Source organism: Monodon monoceros, unplaced genomic scaffold (genome assembly GCF_005190385.1).
Source record: "Monodon monoceros isolate NGI ecotype Baffin Bay Population unplaced genomic scaffold, NGI_Narwhal_1 Super_Scaffold_19, whole genome shotgun sequence".
NCBI classification, from domain to species: Eukaryota; Metazoa; Chordata; class Mammalia; order Artiodactyla; family Monodontidae; genus Monodon; species Monodon monoceros.
The window spans coordinates 1,475,301-1,500,146 of record NW_021703775.1 but is presented as its reverse complement, the minus strand read 5'-3'; the positions used below and the strand labels follow the sequence as shown (position 1 = coordinate 1,500,146).

At 49.3% G+C, this 24,846-nt stretch overlaps 1 protein-coding gene across 1 annotated transcript; it reads right to left on the bottom strand.

Moving 5' to 3' along the window:
- Positions 1–865: 865 nt before the first annotated feature.
- Positions 866–24,119, bottom strand: ST6GAL2 (ST6 beta-galactoside alpha-2,6-sialyltransferase 2). Its single transcript, XM_029232654.1, has 5 exons — positions 23,252–24,119; positions 15,318–15,415; positions 13,835–13,936; positions 11,312–11,486; positions 866–1,119 (listed from the first exon to the last, which is right to left on the bottom strand). The coding sequence occupies exons 1-5, from the start codon at positions 24,117–24,119 to the stop codon at positions 866–868; spliced, it is 1,497 nt and encodes a 498-aa protein (XP_029088487.1).
- Between the last annotated feature and the right edge of the window lie 727 nt (positions 24,120–24,846).

Sequence of the window (24,846 nt, the reverse complement as noted above, 5' to 3'; positions counted from 1 at the left end):
GAAGCTAGAGGCTGGAAGCCACCCCCCACATCCCCCGGGGCTGTCCTAACCGTCAGCGCCTGTGGTTAGAAGGCTATGGGGAGGGCTGGCAGGTGAGGTGGCCAGAAAAGCGGCGGCCCGGGGCCGTCCTGCCCTGGGCTACCTGCAGCCCCCGATTTTGCATTTACCTGCCGGGGATGTTCCTGTCTGCCTGGGGGCGTTCCTAGTCAAGTAAGGAAATATTGCAGGAAAACAAAGTGCTGCCCCTGTGCTGCTCTTCAGGGTTGGCTTTTTCTTGGACTGCTCAGGAGGAAGGCTTTATGGTTTTAGAAGTGTGTCTGATACACAAAGAGCAAAGCCTTCGGTGGCAGCTGGGAGCAGAGATGGGGATGCCGAGGGCTAGAAACCCCTCAAACGATATACCGCGGATTCTGCTGTTAGTGTAAACATGCCTGGGCGCTAATCCAGACGTTCGTCATCAACTCTAGGCTCTTTCGTGACAAGTGCACGTGCAAGTGGCACAGTTGATGGGACATGTACTGTCCCTCAGCATGGGTGCTTCCAGGTACAAACTGTGTCATCTATCAGGCGTATCCCTGACACCTGAAACCAGCCCTAGTAAAGAGAAGACTAACATTTTGGAGCTATTTACCCATTTGTTATACATTTGCTTTTTTCCTAGCTATTCTTTACAAAAGTTTTTTGCAACTTTCTCGAGTTTATTTCTTTGAGTTCCATTTCTATATTCAAAGCAGTCGTAAATGCTCAATGGCTTAGAAAGGGAAGGACCCCCGTGGCCACTACGAAGTCACAGCTGGCGACCGAAGGCCGCGCCCCCTCCAGGGCACCTTCCAGCATCTCCAGGACTCGGAGCCCGGCCAGCCCCTCAGGCTCCCGGCGGACAGCGCACGGCCCGCAGCCCGGGCAGCACGACCTTGCCCTTGCGGTGCAGGTCGCCCTGGGCGCCCGTGTTGAGCCGCTGCACTAGCAGCTTCTCGTAGAGCAGCGGGTGGTAGGCGCCCAGCGTGCAGGCCGCGTCGTAGTAGGGCTCGTGGTAGTGGCACAGGTCCGTCTGCCTCACGGACGGGATGTACTCGTACACGTGCACCTCGCCGCACAGGCTCATCATAAGCAGGATGCCTGCAGGAGAGACCGGAGCCGTGAGCGACGCGGGATCCGGATTCCGCGCTCGTGTCTTCCCTGTCTACGCATCTCTCTGTCCTTCCGACCGTGACACTGGAATTGTCTGTTTACAGTCTGTCTTTCCCACCAGACAGCAGAGGATCTGAGGGTTAGGGCTGGGCCTCATCCATCTTTCTGTCACTAGTGGCGAGCACAGTTATCTGGTGGAGAGTTGGGGGCCCGTGCTTGTTGAATGACTATGTGACCTGCTTTCTTGCTTTTTTAAAGGTAACGAGGTGGGGGACGTCTTTGAAGGGGCGGGGGTGGAGGGGCACGGCTGGTGCAGGAGATTCCTGCTCCGTGCCCCCCTCCTTGTCGGCTTCACTTTGTGGCTCTAACTTCCAGTGAGGGGCGTGCGTGCGGTTTGGGGGCTGGGGGCGTGTTAAGATGTGATGCTGTGAAACATTCACTCGTCCACTTGACCGCTGGGGGCCCAGGAATGTGAGAAGAAAAGACAAAGTGATCAAACTTAAGGAAAGGACAGTCAGCGCCAGATCTGCATCCCCAAGTCAGAATATCATGTACCACCTTCGACATGCAGGTCCAGCTAATGTGCAGCAGGACTGTGATATAACAAAGAAACACATGTTATAAAAAAACAGATGCTAAAATAGTTGCTTCAACGGAAAGAGATGGAGATACGGTGTTCAAAATTAATATTAAAATTATTTTTCTCACTGGAACTGTCAATATTAAAGTTGCTTTCTTTTCTTTTTTTTTTAATGTTCAAGATAGCTATAAAACCATATGACCATTGAGCAGATCTCGTTCTGGATCTATACTAAAGAGCTTTCTTTTCCTAGCTCCACCATCATCTTTGTTAACATTCTTTAAACTTAAAAAACATATGGACTTCCCCGGAGATCCAGTGGTTAAGACTCCACGCTTCCAGTGAAAGGGGTGTGGGTTTGATCGCTGGGTGGGGAGCTAAGATCCCACATGCCGCGTGGTGCAGCCAAAGGAAAAAAAAAAAAACACCCGAAGAGGAAAAGAAAAGAAAAAAATAATGCTTAGCCCTTTTATGAAAGGATATCCCTTGTTGTGAAAAACACATGAAGTCACACAGTTAGCTCCTGTTACAGACAAGGTTTCTCTGCAGAGGACGACTGTATTTCTAATTAATCAACTGTGCGTGCGTCATGAAAATCCCCACAACTGGAGAAAGTACGGCACGAGGGGCCCAGGGGAGCAGTGGGAAGGGCCTGGTTTTGCCTGGGGACCCAGAAAGGTCCCCAGGGAGGTGAGGCCTGAAGCCGCAGGTACCATGTTGGGCGGGGCGGGGTGGGGGGAAGAAGAGGATGGGAAGCAGAAAGGACGACAGAGGGGACCCTGGGGTCCTGCTGAGAAGACGTTAGGATGCGCCTTGCGGGCCACGAAGCTGCTGTGGCTGAGAGTAAACCACGCCCCTAACGAGAGACAGATTCTTCAGGTCAAGGTCTAGGAAGTGACGCTGTTCCCAACAACTGCGTCGAAACTTCAAGTCCCTGCTCAGTCCCCCTCTTCCTCCCAGCTCTGCGGGCTCCCTTCCCCCCTCCCGCGTCCGTGGGCCCTGCCCACCGTGACGGTGATCCAGGTGAAGCCAAGAGAGAACCGAGGACCAGCGCCTGCTTCAAGTCACCGAGGGGGTGGGCACCAGCCCAGCCTCGCACAGGCGATAAGATCTCTGCCTCTTTTGTTTTTTTAAATTCTTTTTCAAATTCTTTTCCCACTTAGGTTATTACAGGATACTGAGTAGAGTTCCCTGTGCTCTACAGTCGGTCCTTACTGGTTATCTCTTTTAAATATAGCAGTGTGTACCCGTCAATCCCAAACTCCCGAACTATCCTGCCCCCTCCTTCCCCCCTGGTATCTCTGCTCTGTGTACGTTTCTCTTCATCATCACAAAATCACCCATGAGGAATTGACACAGTGGGTGAGAAAGCCACGTGCCCGGAGAATTACATTCGTTTATTCCTGTGACTTTAAACCTTTGATGAGCAAGGCCGCCTCTGCCGTGTGTGTCTCTGGGTGAGAGTCACAGGCCTGTGTCTGTGGAGCTGAGGACGCTTCCGTGTTTGCCCATCAGGGCTCGCGCTGGCCGCCCGCCCTCCCTTCCCTTCCCTGGGCGTGGCGTGTGGCCAGCTGTGCCCAAGGAACCACATCAAAGCATCCCAGAATCCTTCATGAAGGATTCATCCCTGAACATCCTCCCTCCGTATATTTATTACAACGGTTTTCCTGCAGCGCAGTGAAGAGGCTTCAAGGGTATCTTTTTTTTTTCTTTTTTTAATAAATTTATTTATTTATTTATTTTTGGCTGCGTTGGGTCTTCATTGCTGTGCACAGGCTTTCTCTAGTTGTGAAGAGCGGGGGCTACCCTTCGTTGCAGTGCACAGGCTCTAGGTGCGCTGGCTTCAGTAGTTGTGGCACGTGGGCTCAGTAGCTGTGGTTCGCGGGCTTAGTTGCTCCGTGGCATGTGGGATCTTCCCGGACAAGGGCTCGAACCCGTGTCCCCTGCATTGGCAGGCGGATTCTTAACCACTGCGCCACCAGGGAAGTCTCCTTCAAGGGTGTCTTTTGCACAAAAGCTTCTGATAAATGAGCGTGGAACTGTGTCTGGAAACCACACTCCCATTACTGTCAGCCCAGAACACAGCCTCATCCACGGGGGCTGCGATCTGCGTGCACTAGCCGTCGCCTTTGCAACTCTGGTCTCCAAGTGGGAGAAGCCACTGTCATTCCTGAGAGACGCTGTTGTCCTCCCTCGAAAGCAGTTCTCAGCCTTCAGCGTGAAAGGACGACCTGGCAGCTTGTTAAAATGCAGATTCCCGGGCTTGTCCCCGTCCCTAGAGACCTGGGTTCCCTGGTGTATGTTGGGGTCCAGGAAATGGATTTTTTTTTTTTGGCCATGCCACGTGGCATGTGGGATCTTAGTTCCCCCGACCAGACCAGGGATCGAACCCATGCCCCCTGCATTGCAAGGGCGGAGTCTTAACCACTGGACCACCAGGGAACTCCCAAGGAAAGGGAATTTTTTTTTGTGGTACGCAGGCCTCTCACTGTTGTGGCCTCTCCCGTTGCGGGGCACAGGCTCTGGACGCGCAGGCTCAGCGGCCATGGCTCACGGGCCCAGCCGCTCCGCAGCACGTCAGATCTTCCCGGACCGGGGCACGAACTGTGCCACCAGGGAAGCCCCAGAAACGGAATTTTTAACAAGCATTCCTAAACAACACAACCTGTGGTGAAGGGCCATTAAAAAAATTCCTATCCATCACAGACCAATACTTCTGTAAGATACACGAACAATGAACTACTAGAAAAATGATCACATATTAGGTTGCCATGCTATGTCAAATTGCTATAAAACCTTCCAAGTACTTTCAGTTTCTACACTGATCTAGTCGTAGACTAATAATAAACGTTCCTGGACCAGTGCTGGTCTGCTTACCATGCTTGGAGGACCGGGATGGTGTCACACACGTATTCTTTGAAAAACTCTGCTGTAGGGATCCCGGAAGTGTCTCCTTAGTAGCTGACCATTCTGCATGTTAGACAACTAACCTGGAGTTGAACTGCTACTCCCACCCAAGTAAGAAGAAGTCTGAGTAATTTCTCTAGGTGTCCTTGCCAACTACTTGGCCTCAAAGGTCTACCAAGGGCTCGAATCTGGTTACTGTTTTCTGGAAAGTTTTCCAGAGACAACGTTTCCTCTTACTGCTAGTGAACTACTATCAATACACTTTAAATCACGTATTTATTAAATAGACAATATAGATTTTGTCATATGACTGGGCAAAAAGTTATGGTTTCACTAAGTAAATAGGTATATTTTTGCATTTTCATATATACTTTATATTTTAAAGTGACTTCTAGAGCTTCAGAAATACTGACATTTGCTAGGTAGTTCACGGCCGTCCAAACTGAAGGCCGACAGAGGTTCAGAAGTGTCTTATTTTGAGTCATCTGTGTGCATCCTCCTGGCTTTTGCATCTCATTTTGTGCTTCCATATGAACTTGTGGGCTCCTATAACCATTAGCCTTGGTCCAGAGCATCCTAAAATTTAAGTTAGAGCCGAATCTGCTCTAAGTGATCAAGTGACAGCCAGCTGTAGTACTGATACCAGAATCGGTATGGCAGCACCTTCAAAGGGAGGGGAAATCAGTTTATAGCTCATTGGTACATGTGAAAGGTGGACAAGGTTTATGGACGCAAAGGTGGAGGACATTTTTTCTTATTTACATTTCTGTAGGCGGCGTGGTCATTGCATTTGGCATACGCATGCTCTGCTTATTAATTTATTAAGGCCGACGTCACACATAAACTTGAGTTTAGATTCAGACTCTGCCATATAATAAATACCGAAAATCATTATTAAATGTGGTTATATCTGCACATCACTTTTCCTAGGAGTTAAGAGTACTTAGTCACACACAAAACCCGGAAGATGAAACTTCTTCACGTATTGCAAAGGGGACCTAGGCGGACCTCAATGTCAGGAGGGGTGTAACAGTCCTGGCACAGCTCGGGGCATGTGTGTGGGGAGGAGAGACCGCGGGACCTATAGGGCTGGGACCAGACCGGGAGAGACCAGAGCTGTCAGGCACGGTTAGAAGCCTCTTCAGTTAAACTCACACGTGTATTCAACTGGGCACAGTGCTGAAAACTGGGAATTTGGAGAAAGTTTCTTTAAGAAAAAAAATAAGTAAATCCAACTAAAGAATGAAACTTTAAGTTTCACAATAGGTGGCAAGCTCATAGCCTACAGTTCTTAGGACAACTTGAAGAAAGCGTCTTAACTACTGTGCTGAGAACAATGTCTGACGTGCTGTGATGCTGGGCCCTGTCATCCACAAGTGACGTCAACACCAACACGTGGTCCTCAGATGCTCTCTGAGGTACACTGACAAGGTACCGTGCTGGGAGGCCCCAGCTCGCTTCTGGGTTTGATGATTCGCTAGGAGGACCCACCAGACGCAGCACATAGCCAATGATTTATTACAGGCCTGCTGTGCCTAGCACACACCAGCATTCCAGACTCTGGAAGGAAGCAGGTGCTGGGCGTGGACCCGCTGCCGTATAAGCATCTGGGCGCAGTGACCCACCCTGGCACTTAAGGGGGCCTCCCCAAACCCAGGCTCCCAGATGCCAGCCAAGGGCCAACCCTGCAAGCAGGGCTCCCAGCCATCGGCTGTCAGGCCTGCCATGGTGGTTCTTTCCTGCACGGATGCCGTATATACCTGGAAATTCACAGTATCACGTTTAGCTCCTAATCATTTCCCCATGCCAAGCCGACACGGGGAATTCACAGCTGGTTATGCTAAAAATGTTTTTTTGTGTGTGTTTTTCATTTCCTTTCTTAGGACTGCTCAGGATTACCCAAAAAGCGAAACGAATACAAACCATCTAAGCCTGTGCTATTCAGTAAAGAATTTTTTTAAACCATCACTTAAGGAACTTTTATGTTACATAATTTTGTTTATGGACTACCAAAAAGTAACTGCTTTCATCACTAATAAAATTTTACTGCTTTCAATGTGGAGCCAGACTTTTTGATGGGCGGATCAATACTGAGACACTTTTTAATGTATTTTTCGAAGCCAATCAAAATGGGTGTGCAGCCAGTTCTTAAAAATCTTTGAACATAACTCATAATTCAATTAATGTTAAGTTTTTACAAATGAGGAGGGATTCATTTGAAGGAAAAAAAGTGCAAATATTCCTGGGCAATTATGACCCAAGAGGCATTCACTTGCCAAATTATGGGTTTTAAAATATTGTATAATTCAATATAATTATCAAACCAATTAAAAAGCATTTCCACTGGTCTTAATAAAATGTCACATGATATGACTCAGCATAACAAGCACTCATTTATTTGTCCAAAACCTGGATAAAAAGCAAACTTCCACCCATGTTCAGATGATCACAGATCCTGAATGAATGAGGTTCCCCTATAAAACTCTACTTTGCATATATATAGATGCCTTTAATATGTGTCAGAGTCCAGCAGAGTTTAATCATTGAGCCTTTACCTTAATTGTGCTCAAACGAAAATTGTCTTACTTTGCACCTGGCAAAATATTTAAAGTAACAGCACCCCAAATCGTTCACAGTAATAGAATTTTTTCCCTTGATGAACGGATCCTTTTAACGTGGAGCAAAATAAGCTATGGATATAAACAGAACCTAATGCAAGTGACGGGAAGAATACTGGCTTTCATCCATTCCAGGTAACACTTGAACATAATCACATGTGAGGTAAACCAGAAATTTCTGAGAATGTCCATAAAACTCTGCAAAATATGCTTCTGAGCGAGGGGTGAGGGTGAAAGTTCAAGTGTATTGAATATGCTGACCTAATGGAAATCTAGCAGGTATTCTGTGGTTTCCCCATAAATCCATCATAAGATGGAAAATCAAGAGAACTATATTTAAGATTATTGAAGGAGCACAAATGACATTTGAAGTGATAATTCCAGAAAATAGCTGTAATTAAAAGATGGTCTGGAAATTTGCATTTCATGAAATAAAATAAGAAGCATCTACTCTATTAAGTAAAATCATATAATGCATAAATAAATAAATAGCTCATTTATATTGTATTATTTGATCAGGATTCACTATTTAATGTGAATAAATAGTGAATTTAAATGTAAAATGTAAAAAATGTAAATGTAATAAACTGTCCCTGATCAACATGATGTGATCGATTTTATACACTCATAAATATGGATGTTAAGTGGCTTATTAGTTTGGGTTAATGTGTTATTATTTTGTGTTAACATCTGAGTTTGGATGATATATTGGAAAATTAGAACCCCAAACTCAAAATAAAATGGAAAGGAAAGGAAGTTATGACTGGCTTTTAAGCATATTATTCTTGTGCATGTATTAACTAGGCTGAAATTATAGCGTTTGCATCCGTGAATTCTAGAAACATCACTTATGATATAATCAGTAGAGGCAGGACGGGGCGTTGGTGGTTTGTACAATAAAGGCCTTGTCACCTGTAGGCTAGAGGACTCCCTTCTCTATGCTGCTGGTCGGGCCGGTGCACCAGGCCCGTCTGCCTGACGATGCTCAGCCCCGAGCCCCGGGGGGTGAAGCTGGGCCTCCTGCTTGGCTGGAGGCCCCACCACTTCAGGTGGCAAAACCATCCGGCCAGGCTGCAGGACCCCAGACACGAGCTCACGGACCTTCTAGGACAACATCCGTCTGTATGATAGCTACACCGCAACAATGGGATTCCAAGGAAACGATTCCCTGTCCTCAGCCAGGCCACGGTGCGGTCGAAACCCACCTCCTAGTAACAAAGAACGAGAGAAAACTTCCAGTATCCAACTGGGGATGAAAGAGAAATGTCCCTCATGTGTGAACAAGCAGCTCCCAGCGGGCTGAGGGGAAGGGTCCTAACAAAGTGAAGGAGTTGCTCCAGAGAAACCGGTCCCACGGAGCATCTAAATCGCCTGGATCCGCGCTACTTCCTTCTAATTTAAAAAATACATGTGCAGTGCCAGAGGGGTAAGAATCCCTTCACTGCTGCTCCGGAGAAGCGGATGGTTCACGGCATACGTCTCTGATGCACTTACTATTGTAAGGCTGTCCTTCTGTGACCCAGAAGGACAAATATGGCCTCTGGTCAGAATTCAAAGAAAAAGCGGTAAGTCGGCGCTTCCCAACAATGATCGACACGCCATACCCTTTGCTCAGCACTCATACTCCAGGGAATTTATCTTCCGGAAATCTGATTGATAATAGCAAACATCTTCTATCACGTGTGTCCCCACCCGCAGGGCACAGTGTCCAGTGGGACCCTGATACCTTCTCCATGAGCTCCCTTTCATCCTTTTGTGGTCAGCAGGATGTAGCGGTGCTGTCCTTTACAACCTTCCCTGTGGTGGAGACGGTCTCCGTCTACACTGCCTAGGACTGAGCCACCGGGAGCACATAGCTTTGAGAGTTTGAAATGGGGCTCGTGCACCAAGGAAGAGAAGTTTTCCTTTTATTTAATCCTAATTAACTTAAATCTGAGCAGCCACCTGTGGCTAGTAGCCGCTATACTGGACAGGACGGTGCTAGAAAATAATAACGATTGCGAACGGCCTGATAGAAAGGTGTTGTTATGACTCCCTTTTCTCCCAGGAGCACAGGGACTTTCACACGAGTAAGTGACTCGCCCATGGTTGGAAACCCAGTGACAGCAGAGAAGGACTGTCGCTCAGCCCAGCCACCACCCCTGCAGTGACATCCGACCGCAGTCCGCTTCCTCCCGGAAAAGATGCCACCCAGGCAAGCAGCAGCCCCTGAAAACTCCAAACAAACGCTCAGCAAATAGCTGTGAAAGGAAGCTGTCCACAGGTGGCAGGATTTCTTTCAACACATGAGGAAATAGTGTTCTCCAGCTACGACTATGTCAGTGGAAACTTGCAAACTGCGCGTCGACAGTAAGGGTACCTGACAGCCCTCACTGGTCTCCCGAGCTCTTGCTGTAATCAAATATCGGCCACAGGAATTCACGGGGAGGCACGGATGGGAAAAAGGCTTGATCAGGTGGCCGCGTCCTGTTATGCTGTCTCAGCCTCATTCCACCCCGTTACACGCTCTTCCCTAAGTCCGCAGGAGTCCGTAAAACCGCACAAAAGATACAGCACTTGGGCTTCCCTGGTGGCGCAGTGGTTGAGAGTCCGCCTGCCGATGCAGGGGACACGGGTTCGTGCCCCGGTCCGGGAAGATCCCACATGCCGCGGAGCGGCTGGGCCCGTGAGCCATGGCCGCTGAGCCTGCGCGTCTGGAGCCTGTGCTCCGCAACGGGAGAGGCCACAGCAGTGAGAGGTCCGCGTACCGCAAAAAAAAAAAAAAAAAAAAGATACAGCACTTAGGATTTCGCAAAGTGACTTGGAAACAAAGCATCTTGATGGCACGACATAAAATGGGTGGGAGGAGCTATGCTTGAGGAAAACAGCACGCAGCGTCGTTAATCTGTCTTGAATTCTGCGTAAAATATTTCACATTATTATAGTACCTCGAACCCGCTTCAAAACCCGCAAGACTCGCTTCGGATACTCCAGCGCCTTGCACCCCTCACCACCCCGTGTCACCTCCACAAACGCTCCTTTAGTCATGGGGACCGACTGTGCACCCGAGTTAAGGTGCAGGGTGTAAATTCATCGAAGTTAGGGTGGAGAACATTAGCAGTGGTTTATGGACAAAGTTACTATCCTCTGGTTCCACTGTAGCTTTCTTATGGCCAAGGGGATCTAAGACCTCCCTTAGTATTACCCTATTCAGGTAAAACCAAGGAAATGTTGGGGCAAGAGGCTGAAACACAGGAAGAGAAGTGGGTTAAGACCACAAACTTGTGGATCGGAGCCTGGCTACAGAAAAATACACAAGAGCCAACTGTGATGCCCTCGTTACAGGAAGTCCATTCTCAGACTGCAGCTGGCGGGTCTGCTGGAGACAGTGGGACATGGCTCTAGAATCCGGCTACTCAAAGCCCAGACCTACCAGGAAACTTGCAACGTCTCGGGTGTGGTCCTCTGGCCACAAACTCCCATCCTTCATCCGGGCCCACATCAGCAATGTGCACGCGAGCGGGTGGTAGGTCCCAGGTGGCCCTGGGGTCTCCGGCCCTTGAGTCTCTCGGTGACCCACAGAGAGTCCCCAGGCCTCCAGCCCTGAGAAACCGCAGCTTCAATTTCCTGTCGTTGGAACACTTGCCAGGAGCCCTGAGCTCCCGTCAAGGGTCCAATTCCCGCGAGGCCACCGCCTGCAGGCACACGGTCACCAGTCCAGCTGAGCCGGCCTCCCAGCTGTCCCTGCCAAGGGGCCAGGCAGGGGAGTGAGGCCACCCCATGACACAGCTGAATACCTGCAAGTGACCCCACGAGGCCTGTGGAACGAAGGGGTCACCCAGCCGGGCCCATCCTGACCCACCCGTCACGAGGGAAGGTAAAGCAGTCCTCATTTCACCCTTGGAAATGTTGGGCTGGGGGGCGTGTTACATGCCCACTGGGAACTGGGACAGTGTCTTTGCGCTGTTTTCAGTTCATCTATTTTCCCTGTAAAGCCACCTTCTAGGCGCTCTTGTCATCTAACATGAATGTATACTTGTTAAACCCTAAGCCTCACCCCGCTGCCCAGCCATCCCACCTTCTGGCATCCACCTACCAAGGAAGCCCGAGGACGGCGGGTTCGGCTGGATCTTCTCCTTCGTGTTTTCCTGGATGATGTCCCAAAGCTGCCAGATAAACTTGGGGTGGAGAATGTAAAACGGTTGGTTTGGGTTTCTCTGACGGTGCTGAACATACGGAGTGAACAGGTTGTAATCCGGCTTCTTGTACCACTAAGACGAAAAAATAACACAGTCAGAGGACCACGCCATGGGAAGCCGGGCAGCGCCCGCGTTGCGGGGTATTTAGAGGCTGAGGGGCCGGGCTGGGAGGGGATGCGGAACCCCTCTTCTGCAGGCATTTCCACACTGGATGAGGGGGTGAGTACAGAGCTGAGGTCTAGCCTGGGGGACTAGTGCCTTATTCTTTAGTAAAATGAGGGAGAAGGGCTAGGGCGGGGTCACTGGACTTTTCTGGAAAGGGCCAGATAGTAAACACATCAGGGTTTTAGGGCCATAGAGTCTCTGCTGCTACTACTGGGCTCTGCTGTGTATTTACTTGGAAAGCAGCCACCGAGGGTACAAGATGAATGGGCGAGGCTGTGTTCCAATAAAACTTTATTTACAAAGACAGGGGCACACCCCCCCCCAAAAAAGAAGAAAACAAAAAGAAAAAAAGGAAGAAAAAAAAGAAACAAAAACAAAAAAACATGGCCGGATGGCCCATGGCCGTAGTTTCAATCCCTGTATTTCAGAAATACGTTTTCCCAGTCTAATCTCTAGCGCAGAAAGATGTCAGTAATTGCCTGGGTCTCGGGTCGGGTCTGGGAGACAGATGGGCGGGCACAGGGGGCTCTGCAGCAGCGGAAAGCTTCTGTTCCTTAATTGTGGTGCTGGACACAGGACTGTATACACTTGCTACTACCCATCAAAATGTGCACTTAGGTCGGCTACACAAAAATTACTGTAAGGAAAAAATAAACAATAAGGTTGATTTAAAAAACAAGGCTTCAGAAGTGTCTCAGGTGCCACCGAGAAATGGGATTTGGAGGTGTGGGGGGAGAGGCTCAGCTCATAGGGCTCTGACAGTCCTTTCAAACAGACACCTCGGGCAAAGATGGGCTTGGATGAAGATCCCAAGGCATAGTCCCTGGTTGAATGGGGTCTGTGGCTTTAAAAATTTTGACAAGGACAGGCAGATCATCTTTAGTGAACTGTGCCCCCAAACCCTGGGGCAGGGAGAGGGAAAGCAGGGGCCAACAGCCACAGCCTCTCATGGGTCCACCAACAGCAAGAAAGCTGTCAGAACTTAAAACCACAGAACCTCAGGCTGGAAGGAAGCTGACAAGTGCAAACACCCACTTGATGCCGGTTCTCAGTAGACGGTGTGTAGGAGAATCAACCAGAGAGCATTCTTGGAAACACACGTGGGGGCCTTCCCTGGTGGTGCAGTGGTGAAGACTCCGTGCTCCCAATGCAGAGGCCCCGGGTTCGATCCCTGGTCGGGGAACTAGAGCCCACATGCATGCCGCAACTAAGAGTTCGCATCCCACAACTAAGGAGCCCACCTGCCACAACAAAGACCCAGTGCAACCAAGTGAATAAATATTTAAAAAAAAACAAAAAATCCCACACGTGGAGGCTGGATATGCCCGGATTCCTGGGAAATGGTCTCTGACGGATACTCTGAACAGTGATGCTCCAGATGATGCTGACGTGAACCCCTGGTTGAGCATAGTTATAATCACGCCAGGTATGTGTCCAGCCTCTGTCTCAGGATGCCTGGTGACAGAATGCTCCTTCCAGAGGGACCATCGACTGTGGGAAGCTCTCCTGGATAGTTACGCCCTGGTGGGGTGAGCTCTGTTCCCACATTCGTCTTAGGAAGCTGGCATCCTCTCAGGTCACGGCAGAACGAGTCCACAGACACTGGCACAGCTGACAGCCTCGCTCACGGGGCTAAACTGTAACCGATCTTCCCAGCCCCCTTTCAGAACAAGTGCGCTGGCTCTCCATGCCAGGTTTCACCAAAAGTAGAGAGGCTGTGAATGTATCGATAACTTGCTTATATTTTGATGGCTAGTAATAACCTCGTTTACACCGTATCGTATAAGATTAAAAAGATTTGGAGGCAGAAGCCGAGAGTGGCACACTCAGGAAAAGCCTGTGACACGTTCCATTTCAATAATAAGGACTCACAAAGGTTAGCCTTTCTTGCCAAGAACTTCCCATGTATTTCAAAAGGTCTTGTAACTACTTGAAAGGTGATGTAACCATCTCACAATGGAAAAATTCGGAGTTTAAGCAGCCCAAGCTCTGGTGTCGCTAGGACTTTCTGAACATCTAGACATTGTACATTTGTTTTTGTTTTTTAAATCCTCCAGAAAAACACTTTAGCATCAGAGGGACTTCGCTCAGCAAGGGCGCTACTGCAACCGGGACTCAAACCGTGTGAATTTAATTCGCACCCACAATTGGTTTCATTCTGCCCGTCAAAGTTTAATCCCTGACTTACTCCCATTACGTATCGGTCAAAGGCGCTGTCTGACCCTCAAGGGTGGGGGCACCAAGGAAATACTCACCAGGTGAAGATTTGCAGAATACGGAGCTGGGTCCCAGGCCACCAAGATGACATCTTTATACAACGAACTGTCAGTGAAGTGATGCCTGGGGTTGGTCAGAATCTGCAAATACGTAGCAGAATCATTTCAAAACAAGGCTTTGGGCCTTCACAATTACATTTTAAAAAGAGGCAAAAATTTTAAAAAGGAGTTTTGGAGCAAGAAAAAACAAATGTTCCTCAGACTTTCTGGGGGAGGGAGAGAGGCAGGCTTTACACGCTAAGGCACTCAGGAAATATTTAGACAAAGGAGGGCTTTCTTTTTTAAGAAAAGAACCAGGGATTTCCCTGGCGGTCCAGTGGTTACGATTCTGAGCCTTCACTGCCGAGGGCCTGGGTTCAATCCCTGGTCGGGGAACTAAGATCTCGCAAGCCATGCGGCGCCACCAAAAAAAAAAGCAGCCCTGGAGTCATCTAGAGGCACCAGCTCCTGATGCAACTCCTGGCTGAGTAAGCCCCCGCCAACGACAGCTGCAGGCCTAGAAGGCCTACCGAGTGCCAAACTCAGGACAAACTGGGCCCAGAGGCCAGGAGACGTGAATCCACCCGGTATGACTGTCCCCGCTCTGGGGCCCTCTCTGGTCCTGAGTGAGTCCTTCAGTCTCACCTGCCAATCAGCTTTTGTCAACTATAGTCTGGGGGAAAAAGGATGCATTTGACTTGCTTCATTTTTAAGATGGAATTTTCCCACAGGTTTTAAGATGCCCTCTTCTGCTTCACATTTTAATCTCTCTGAAGTTAGGGAGTATCTCACAAGGGAGCTGTATTTTAATTTGCTGGGGCTTATCTCCTCCTCTCTTAAAAGCTGTCATCAGACACATGAGGAATCTTCAATCAGTGGCGTCTCTGAATTCAGGAAACCGGGGCCTGTTTCTCACCTCTGTAGGCTGTGAGCCCAGAGCCCGACGAAGAAAGCTGATCTTTGGTTCTGCAACAAACTCACCATAAATCGCTCATCAGCCCATTTTTTTTATACCGTTTGAAACTCTAGAAATTGTTGTGGTTTGTTCTGAGGCTAATTTTGCTATGAATTTTGGAAAACATTGAGAACATACAAAAAAGAGATATTTTCCTTTTTAAAATGTTCAATAACAAAGTAAAGTTTCTGAGCTGTTCTTCTGACCCTTGAATTCTGTTCCTTTGCTTTTCTCCCCTCCATCCCCATGATTTACTCCGTTTACCTTTCTTTTCCTCAGTTCACAAAATGCAATATGCTACATATATATATTTGTACCCCTACTCTGATTTTTCCTTTTGATCTTATTTACTCTTTTTTCCTACTCACAGCACACACGAACTCCCATTTCTCTGCACTTTTCCTCACTAATTCTTTATAATTACAAGACTTTTAGAAATAAGCAAGGTCGTGGTCGTGGATAACTGGGTGATTTCTCTTCATTCACCCAGTTAAGCTATTTACCTATAGAACAGTCCACCCATCTTACCTGGGAGTTAATCATGCGGACGGTGGTTTTATTTCCAACATCCTTCTCGTAGCCACGTGTAGGAGCAGAGTTAAATCTCAAAACTGCATCGTGGGAATCTGAGGGCACATAAATGACAAACTTACTTCTTTTTTTCCCTCTGCATAAAAATCAGCATAATTTAGGAAAATATCTTAAAGCAGACCTTTCAATACCTGAAGCTAACTAGACCCCAATAAAATTCAGATACCCACACACGCACTGTTTGGCATCCTATTTACTTAGGATGAGATCCTGGCTGGGGGCAAATAAACATAAAAACACATCAATCCATTACAAGTGGCCCTCTATCCTCTAAGTTATAGTTAGATACTTGGTATGTGTTCACGGTCTTTAAAGACATGCTTTACACAGGAAATTTCGAGACATATGTGTGTATCTAGACTGCTTTGTGGAGTCTAATGTGTTTCCCAGAAAAAGGGCTGAAAGCAGAGTTAATCAGCGATGGGGGATTTCTATGCGATTTCTTCAGCTTCAAAAACCCCATGCACGTTCCTAATTTAACTTGGAGCAAACAACAAAGCCCACCTGTGAGAGAGTGAGAAGTGAGATCACGTATCTCTGATTCGTCAAACACCCAAAGCAGCGGTTCTCACTTTTTGGTCTCCGGACGCCTTTACACTCTTGAAAATTACTGACAACCCAGAGACCTTTTGTTTATCTGGATTACAGATTTCAGAATATATCACATTAGTGAGTAAAACAGAAAACTTGTAAATGTTTATTTATTAATTTATCTGTAAAATACATTTTTATGAGAAATAACATTTCGAAAAATAGTGAGAAGGGCACTGTTTTAAATGTGTGCAAATCTCTTTAACGCCTGGCTTTTTAGAAGACAGTTGGTTTCATATACCTGTTTCTCTATTCAATCTGCTGCAGTATATTGCTTTAGTTGAAGTATATGAAGACTCAAGATATATCGTTGATATGGGGAGGGGGAAGGGTGAGCTTTGACAGGGCGAGAGAGAGTCATGGACATATACACACTAACAAACGTAGTAAGGTAGATAGCTAGTGGGAAGCAGCCGCATGGCACAGGGATATTAGCTCGGTGCTTTGTGACAGCCTGGAGGGGTGGGATAGGGAGAGTGGGAGGGAGGGAGACGCAAGAGGGAAGACATATGGGAACATATGTATATGTATAACTGATTCACTTTGTTATAAAGCAGAAACTAACACACCATTGTAAAGCAATTATACCCCAATAAAGATGTTAAAAAAAAAAAAAAGATATATCGTTGAAAATGGTGGGAGTATTTCAAGAGTCTTTCCAGATGACTAGGAATATTCTCCTCTGACACTTCATCGTAACTCCACAAGAGCTAGTTTCTGAAAGGTTAGTGGCAGTGTGGAATGTGAAACAGTATCAATTTTTGTGCTGTTACATTAAAATCCATTAGTTAATCTTGCTCTTAAAATGGATGATTCATCAAAAAAAAAAAAAAAAACAAACGACCCAGTCAAAAAATGGGCAGAAGATCTAAACAGACATTTCTCTAAAGAAGACATACAGATGGCCAACAGGCACATGAAAAGATGCTCAACAGTTGCTAATGGAGAAATGCAAATCAAAACTACAATGAGGTACCACTCATACTGGCCAGAATGGCCATTATGCAAACGTCTACAAATAGGAACTTCCCTGGTGGTCCAGTGGTTAAGACTCTGTGCTTCCACTGCAGGGGGTGCAGGTTCGATCCCTGGTCAGGGAGCTAAGATCCCGCGTGCTGCACGGTGCGGCACGGCCAAAAGTTAAAAAAAGAAAAGTTTACAAGTAATAAATGCTGAGAGGGTGTGGAGAAAAGGGAACCCTCCTACACTGTTTGGTGGGAATGTTAAGTCGGTGCAGCCACTGTGGAGAACAGTATGCAGGTTCCTTAAAAAACTAAAACTAGAGTTGCCGTATAATCCAGCAATCCCACTCCTGGCCATTTATTTGGAAAAGACAGAACTCTAATTCAAAAAGACACACGCACCCCAATGTTCACAGCAGCGCTATTCACAACAGCCAAGACATGGAAGTAACCTGTCCATCGACAGATGAATGGATAAAGAAGATGTGGCGCACATATACAATGGACTACCACTCAGCCATAAAAAGAGTGAAACGATGCCATTTGCAGCAACATGGATGGACCTAGAGATTGTCACACTAAGTAAGTCAGAGAAAGACAAATATGTGATATCGCTTATATGTGGAATCTTTAAAAATGATACAAATTAACTTACAAAACAGGAATAGACCCACAGACAGAAAACAAATTTATGGTTACCAAAGGGGGAACGGGTGGGGGAGGGATAAATTAGGAGCTTGGGATGAACATATACACACTACTATATATAAAATAGGTAACCAACAAGGACCTACTGCATAGCACAGGGAGCTATATTCAATATCTTGTAATAACCTATAATGGAAAAGAATCTGGAAAAGAATATATGTATATGTATGTATAACTGAATCACTTTGCTGTACACCTGAAACTAACACAACACTGTAAATCAACTATTGCGTTGGCCAAAAAATTCCGTGAGATGGTATGGAAAAACCCGAACGAACTTTTTGGCCAACCCAATATATTTCAATTAAAAACATAAAGGATGATTCATCCATGTGTATTTTGTAACACGGTGCAGCGGTCACTTGGAAGCTATCTGTTCAATAAGTAATGCAGATCTTTCAAATATTGAAGCATTTCATTATAAAGTATCAAATATCATTAATGTCACCACGGATCTCATCACTTTTTAAGTTTGGGAAGCCTCCAAGCTCAGGGTTGAAAGCTTTAATTTTATCACTGGCAACAAACACTGTCAGTTATTTTCCTAAAAGTCAAGGCTTACTTCCTTTTTGAGAAAATACCTGCCAAATGTCCAAGTCTAAATTAAGTACGTCCATCAGTCATCTGTTGCAAGTATAGTTGTGTTTTGTGACAAAAGTGGCTAGTACCGCTCACAGCTCAATCACATCGGTGCCCTTCCGTCGGGGGTTGGTTGGCAGAAATGCTTTCATGTTATTTCCCATTTGGTCTTAAAAACACATGTACTTCAAAGACTGAACTCTAATCAAACTAACCATTTTTACTGCTTCATTAAGGACATCCATACGTGGAGCTGGCATGCTTTGCTTTCACTGCTAAGCTTGGCAGGAAAACATCCCGTGAGGACTAGTACAGTGGGTACCACTGCCTCGATCTGTGCTAAGGAGCAGTTTTATCCACTATTGCTCCTGCATCATCCGTTCCGATGTCAACAGTTAAAAAGACCTCCGAGTACTATGATGAAAATTGTTGTCACCTTCTGAGCCCCTGAAAGGATCATGGGGGCTCCAAGTGCAAGGCCAGACACTATGTGACCTGCTCACCTGGGGCAACTCTCCCATAGGCAGGGAGTGAGGGGGGGCCCAGACAGTGGGGTGGCCTCCAGGCACTCAGAGGTAACCAGGATGGCACCAGGGCAGGAAGCAGGATGCTGGCACTCCCGGACCAGTGCTCCCACTGATCCACGCCACCCTTAGTACAGCCTTCGTCTAGAGGTAAGGTGAACAAACTGAGGTTGCCAAGTAGTGGGTGCATTTCTAACTGATTACGCAGAAATTCCTAACGAATCGTATCACCCCGGACAATGTCCCAGCCTTTAAAAGCTGGTGTTCTACACTGAGGTGTGTTTTAAGCCTTAGAACAACTTGACAAAGGACAGGGCGCAGAAAGGTAATCTAGGTTCACTCCTTTGGAAGTCATATGAGGCTGAAGAGTTAAAAGGTCAGTTTCATGGAGGACACAGAGAGGCAGGTAGGGACGGGGCTGCCGTGGATGAGACTGAACTTCCCCCAGCTGGCCGGGAGAAGGATGGACCAGGATGGGAGGGGGCGTGTGGGGACGATGAGCTGAGAGAGCCCGTCACATGGACACATTCGTAAATGCGCACCTGGGTGTGCTTCTCCCAGATAACCACCTGCAAAACTAAGCTGTCCGTTCACATTTAGAGAGGGAGGAATGATCACACAGCCAGCACAGGGGAAGAAAGCAAAGCGTCATTTTTGGAGACGGCATCTCCACGCTAGAGCCATTTCACGTTGACCTTGAGAGCAGAGCCAGGCTAAGAGCATCACTGAGGAAAGATGAAAACCCTGCAAGGAGCAGCCAGCCAGAAGGCATAGCATCACGAAATCCCTGCCCAGCCCTGGGCACTGCATCCCCACCGCTCCCTTCCCTTCCCGAGCTCAGGAATCTGCAAGGGCAGCCAGCGCCTTGTCTTTCGGGAACGGGGAATGGCCTGCCCAAGAGATGATTCTCCTCTCCCCCAAACCCACCGCCCTCGTCTGTCTCACCTCACTGGGGCTCCTGCAACGTGCTTACTCCAATCTAGGCTCTGGAGCAATCCTTCCGAAATGAAACACCGACCCATCACTCCTCTGCTTCAAAGATTTCAGTACCTCTGCACCGCGAGGCCAAGGGGCCAGAGCTGGAGTTTCGGGGACCCAGACTGGAGTTCAAATCCGGCTCTACCCTCTGTGTCTCTGGGTACCTTGGTTTCCTTACCCATAGAACAGGAATAATCGTGTCTGTCACTTGGCATCGCAAGGCTTGTTCACAGATAAAAGCACCGCGGATGAGAACTTCCCTGCAGTAAACACCCTCTAAGTGCTATCTATTATTACAATCATTATGAGAAGTCTAATTTCTGGGGAATGACATCCAAGAGCATGAAGTGGCTGACCTCCTGCCCACCCGTCCAACTTACCTGTCTGCTCTCTACCCCCAGCCCATAGTGGTCCCCAGCCCTTATCACCCCCACACCGTGCTGTTTCTCATCCAACTGCTCTGCTGGCCTTTGGCCGGGATTCCCCTCCTCAGACGTCTGCCCTCGCGGTGGGGCGGGATTCCGCGGTCATGTCTTCCCTGTCTGTCTGTGCATCTTTCTGTCCTTCTAACCGTGATATTGGAATTGTCTGTTTACAGTCTGTCTTTCCCACTAGCAAGCAGAGGATCTGAGGGTTAGGGATGGGCCTCATCCATCTTTCTGTCACTAGTGGCGAGCACAGTATCTGGTGGAGAGTTGGGGACCTGTGCTTGTTGAATGACTATATGACCTGCTTTCTTGTTTTTAAGGTAACAGGACGCCAAATCCCAAGCTCGCTACGGGAAGACGCCCCCTCCCTACACAGCCTCCTCCCTACCCTCCCATTTCCCACACACTTCCCAGAATCCTAGTTTCAAGTAACAGATCCTGACCTCCCATTCAAGGTGACAGCTGTAAGTTCAGAGTACTTTTCTCATCTGCAGTGTGTTTCCACGGGATTGCTGCTACTGATCTCACTACCAAATTATTATTATTTACAGGAATGGCTGAAAAAAGATCACCTCACCACTCTAGAAAAGAATGTTCCATGTTTCCAAAACAGTTCAGTTTGCTTTTCAATAACATATTCAAAGTGGAGGTGTTTAAACAATTACAAGGTATGACTCAGTCTAACAGAACTGGGAAACAGGACGGCACTGCCCAGGCAGCAGCCAGCAGAGCCACTTGCAACCCTGGCGCCTCCCTGGTCCCCTGGCGGGGGGGGGGGGGCAGGGGCTGAGCCCTCAGGCAGGGAGGGTAGGGGGGGCAGACAGGGGGCCACCCGCAGGAACTTTTCTAGCTCTGCCCTCAGTTTTTCATAAAACCACGACCTCGTGCAAGACTTCTAATCTTCACTTAGCCGATTCACACAAGTAGATGCTTAGGGATGAAGACAGATTTAGCTAAATAGCACAGCATGCCCGCTTCCAAGTTTCCTGAAGGACTCTGCTGTGTGAATTTGTTCTCACTAGGAGAGGTGTTAACAACTGTGTGTTGATAAGCCTCTGTATGTTCAGGAGAGTCGGAAGGAGAAATGTCAGCACGTGGCAGGCACAAGGGCTGATGCTGAGAGATGCCAGCTTATAAAAAAGCGAGACTTCTTGTCTTTACGAGTTGAACTGTGTTACGTTACATACTCTTAAAAAGGTAGCGATGGCTATAAAATTGGACTCAAAGGAACTGAGGCAAAACAATAGAGAATTTAAAAAATTTTCTGAGTGTGTTTGTTCGTCAGTTACCTTTCTACGATTCTAATCATGAACCTTTGTATAAGTGCAGACGCTATCAATTAAATGCGGATACTAGAAACTAACAGAGATATAACTGACGTGTCATGTTCCCCAGAAATGGGGAACTCCTAGTCTCTTTCACACTCTCTTCCAAATTCTGAATAGAGGAGTTTACGAGACTCCGGTCAGGGATATTTACACCAGAATAAAGAGCAAGGGAATTCTCCCAGGCAGGTGAGCGCAAGGCAAATGTGCAGCTATGATGCAGTGGGGCTTCAAACAAAGCAAAAAAAAAAAAAAAAAAAAAAAATCCAAAAGCAAGTCACCACCTGCTTTAAAGCTGCTTAAATTCCTTCTGCCATGATTAACCATGGTCTTCGAAAACCAGGGAGAAGTGTGGCTTTACTTGGCCCTGGGGGGCCTCTGAACCAATGCTCCTTCCTAATTGGTAGCAGCCGCTCGACTCGGCTTGGCTGCAAGCTTATGTGACACACAGACAGCGTGATTACGAGTCTACTTAATGTCAGCTCGGGGACACTGACACCCCAGGCTGCAAGTCCAGACCTGGGCCTTGTTTTTTCAACTTTCATTCCCAAGAGCCAGTGGGAGGAGGTCTGGGCTGTGCAACCTCATGATAAGGGTGTCGCCCTACCTCAAGACGGCTCTGGAGTGTCAGCTACTCCTCGAGGACACGGAACAATGAGTGGGCCCCAGAAACAACGATTCCTTTCTGTCAAGTGGCAGTGCCCCCTGAAGGTCACGTCCAGGTCAGCGACGAGCTAACACCATGCACCTGCGAGAACGGCGCTGTTTTACGTCTGGACTCAAGGCAGATACTGTGTCTGATCCGCACTTGTTTTCTTGGTACCTAGTGTACGGTAGCCAGCACGGGGTAGAGGCTACGTGCGTGTTTGCTAAATGAGCCTGAGGGGTCACGGGGGCAGCACCAGGGTGGGCTGGGCACTGAGAGGACTCAGGGGCATTAGACTAGACCGCAGGTTCCTGGGGAAGCAGGGCTTCTGCCTCCAGATGCAGGGGCCCTCCCGAGCTGCCAGCCCCGCAGATGTGGGGCTTCAGGCAGCAACATCAACTCATCTGCGTCTCCAGCCAGCCTACCTTCCTGCCCTGCAGACTTCAGATCCGCCAGCCGCTAGGACGGCAGGGGCAAGGCCTTAAAATAAATCTTTCTCTCTACACGTATCCCACCGGTCTGTTTCCCTGGAGAGGCCAGACTAACAGGGGTGTTCTCCAGGGCTCAGGAATGGATTTGAAGACAGTACAGAAGGGAAGATGGAAGCCCAGGCTGCAGCTGGGGCCCAGAGGCTGGGTGTGTGCCAACCTTGGAGGTGACGGTGCCCACCGGATCAATGCTCTCACCAGCTGTCGGGCTCTCCGCAGAGCCCAGGGACAGGGATTTAGTCCTTGAACGAGTGACAATTATCATCCTGCAAACTCCTGTTTGGAGCTGCCCCCTAAGGCTCGTCGCCCGGTGGGGTTTCCCCTGCTGTCCTTCCTGCTCCTGCCACATTAAGGGGTCATCAGGGGTGCAGGCTCGGCTGGGAGCTGTCAGTGCACAACGTGGGCTCTGCAGGAGGTGGGTCCTGAGACCGGGCCAGTGAGAGGGCCACGGGCTTCCCTTTCCCGGGCCCCCAGCTCCCCGGAGGATGCCTGTCTCTGCTCTGAGTCTCCGCAAAGGAGACCTCTGCTGGGATTCCACCCGCCGGGGGTCATTCAGTCCCAGGGAAGGAAGAAGACCTAAGACTTTCCGGAAACACAGTGCAGGAGCGGCCACCCTGGGGGCGGGGGGCCGCGGGGACCCACCTATCTCTTCGCCCAGGGACGAGTTGAGGATGGCACCGGCCGACGTGACCACGGCGCAGGTCCGGAGCCCGTGCGGGAGCAGCCGGCCGAGCGGCACGGCGGGGACCAGCGCGCGCCAGCCGAGCGCCGAGAAGGGCGGCTCGCTGCCGTCCAGGGTGCGCACCCGCACGCGGCCCCGCAGGGCGCACAGCAGCTCCGCGCGGCTCCGCCCGGCCGCCCGGCGCCCCCGGAAGTTCACGCCGTGCTTGTTGGCGCGCAGGTAGGCGCCCATGGCCTTCTGCAGGCGCGGGTGCAGCATCCGCACCGACGCGTCGCCCTTCCAGAGCCGGCGCAGGAGCGCCCGGGACGTGGACGAGTACAGTCGCTGCCCGTCCTCGCCCACCCCGGGCGCCGCGCTCCGGCTCTGCCTCCGGGCCCCTCGCTTCGCCCACCGCCCCCGGGCGCGGCGCGCAGACAGAGCCCCCTCCGGGCCCCCCGACGTGCCCGGAGCGGCGTCCTCCGGCGGCAAAGCGCTTTGCGATGTTCTCCCCGTCTGGGGCGGAAGGAAGTCGTCTTCGTTTTCAAAGCCGTCTGGGGCCCACGCCCGCAGGTCGCCCGGCCCCGCGTGCAGGAGGCCATACGGGTGTCTGCGGGGCAGCCCCCTGCGAGCGTCCGCGCCCTCGGGCAGGCCCTCCGAGGCGCCCATGATGGCCCGCTGCCTTCCCTGCGCGGGCAGCAGCCTCCTGGTCTCCAGGAAGGAGAAGGAGCTGGGCGCGGGCTGGGCAGGGTTGTTGTCGGTGAAGTACAGGAAGATCGCCAGAAAGAGGAGACCCCAAGCGAATATCCCGCAGAGCATTCCTTGTCTCCATTGCTTCAAGTGTGGTTTCATGGCAGGTCTGCGGGGTCAGCACCTGGCGTCCCGAGGCGGCGGGAGGCGGGATGGACCTGAAAAACAGCCGGGTGTCACGGTGAGGCGCGCGGGACAGCGCTGGGGACAGTCTCTTTAGAGGGTCTCGGGACAGTTAGAAGGGGCATCAGAATCCAAGGTCATCCGGAGCTTCGGCCACATTCGGGGGTCACACGCCCCCCACCCTCATATCTGCAAGACAAGGGGTCCCACTGAGGCAGGACATAGATGCCCCCCCCCAAGGTAAGCAAGTGGAGATTTGTCCCCTGGGGCCCGATACTCCCGGACGAGAATAGCAGGACAATCAAGACAGGAGGCTGGGCCCTGCCCAGAGTGAAGGGAAGAGACCACAGATTCCTCATTCTCGAAGTCAGGAGACCTCCCCGATTAGAAAGCTCCTTGGAGGTCAAAAAGGGAGTGATGTCAAGTCTACCCATAGGCCTCTCCACTAGAATCCATCTCGGCTAAGAGATGCACACACACACGGGGAGGACCCTGAGATAAACCAAATACGGACTCAGAACCAGGCAAAGCAAGATGACCGGCCAAAGGAAACCCGGAAGAAATGCCCCATGTAAGTGATTCAAACTGCCACGAGGGCACGACTCTCTCTCTGAGTCCGCCCGTGTGTCTATCCACGCGTACTTTACCCTTTTCCTCCTAATAAACACTCTACTTGTTTCACTACTTTCTGTCTTTGTGGGAATTC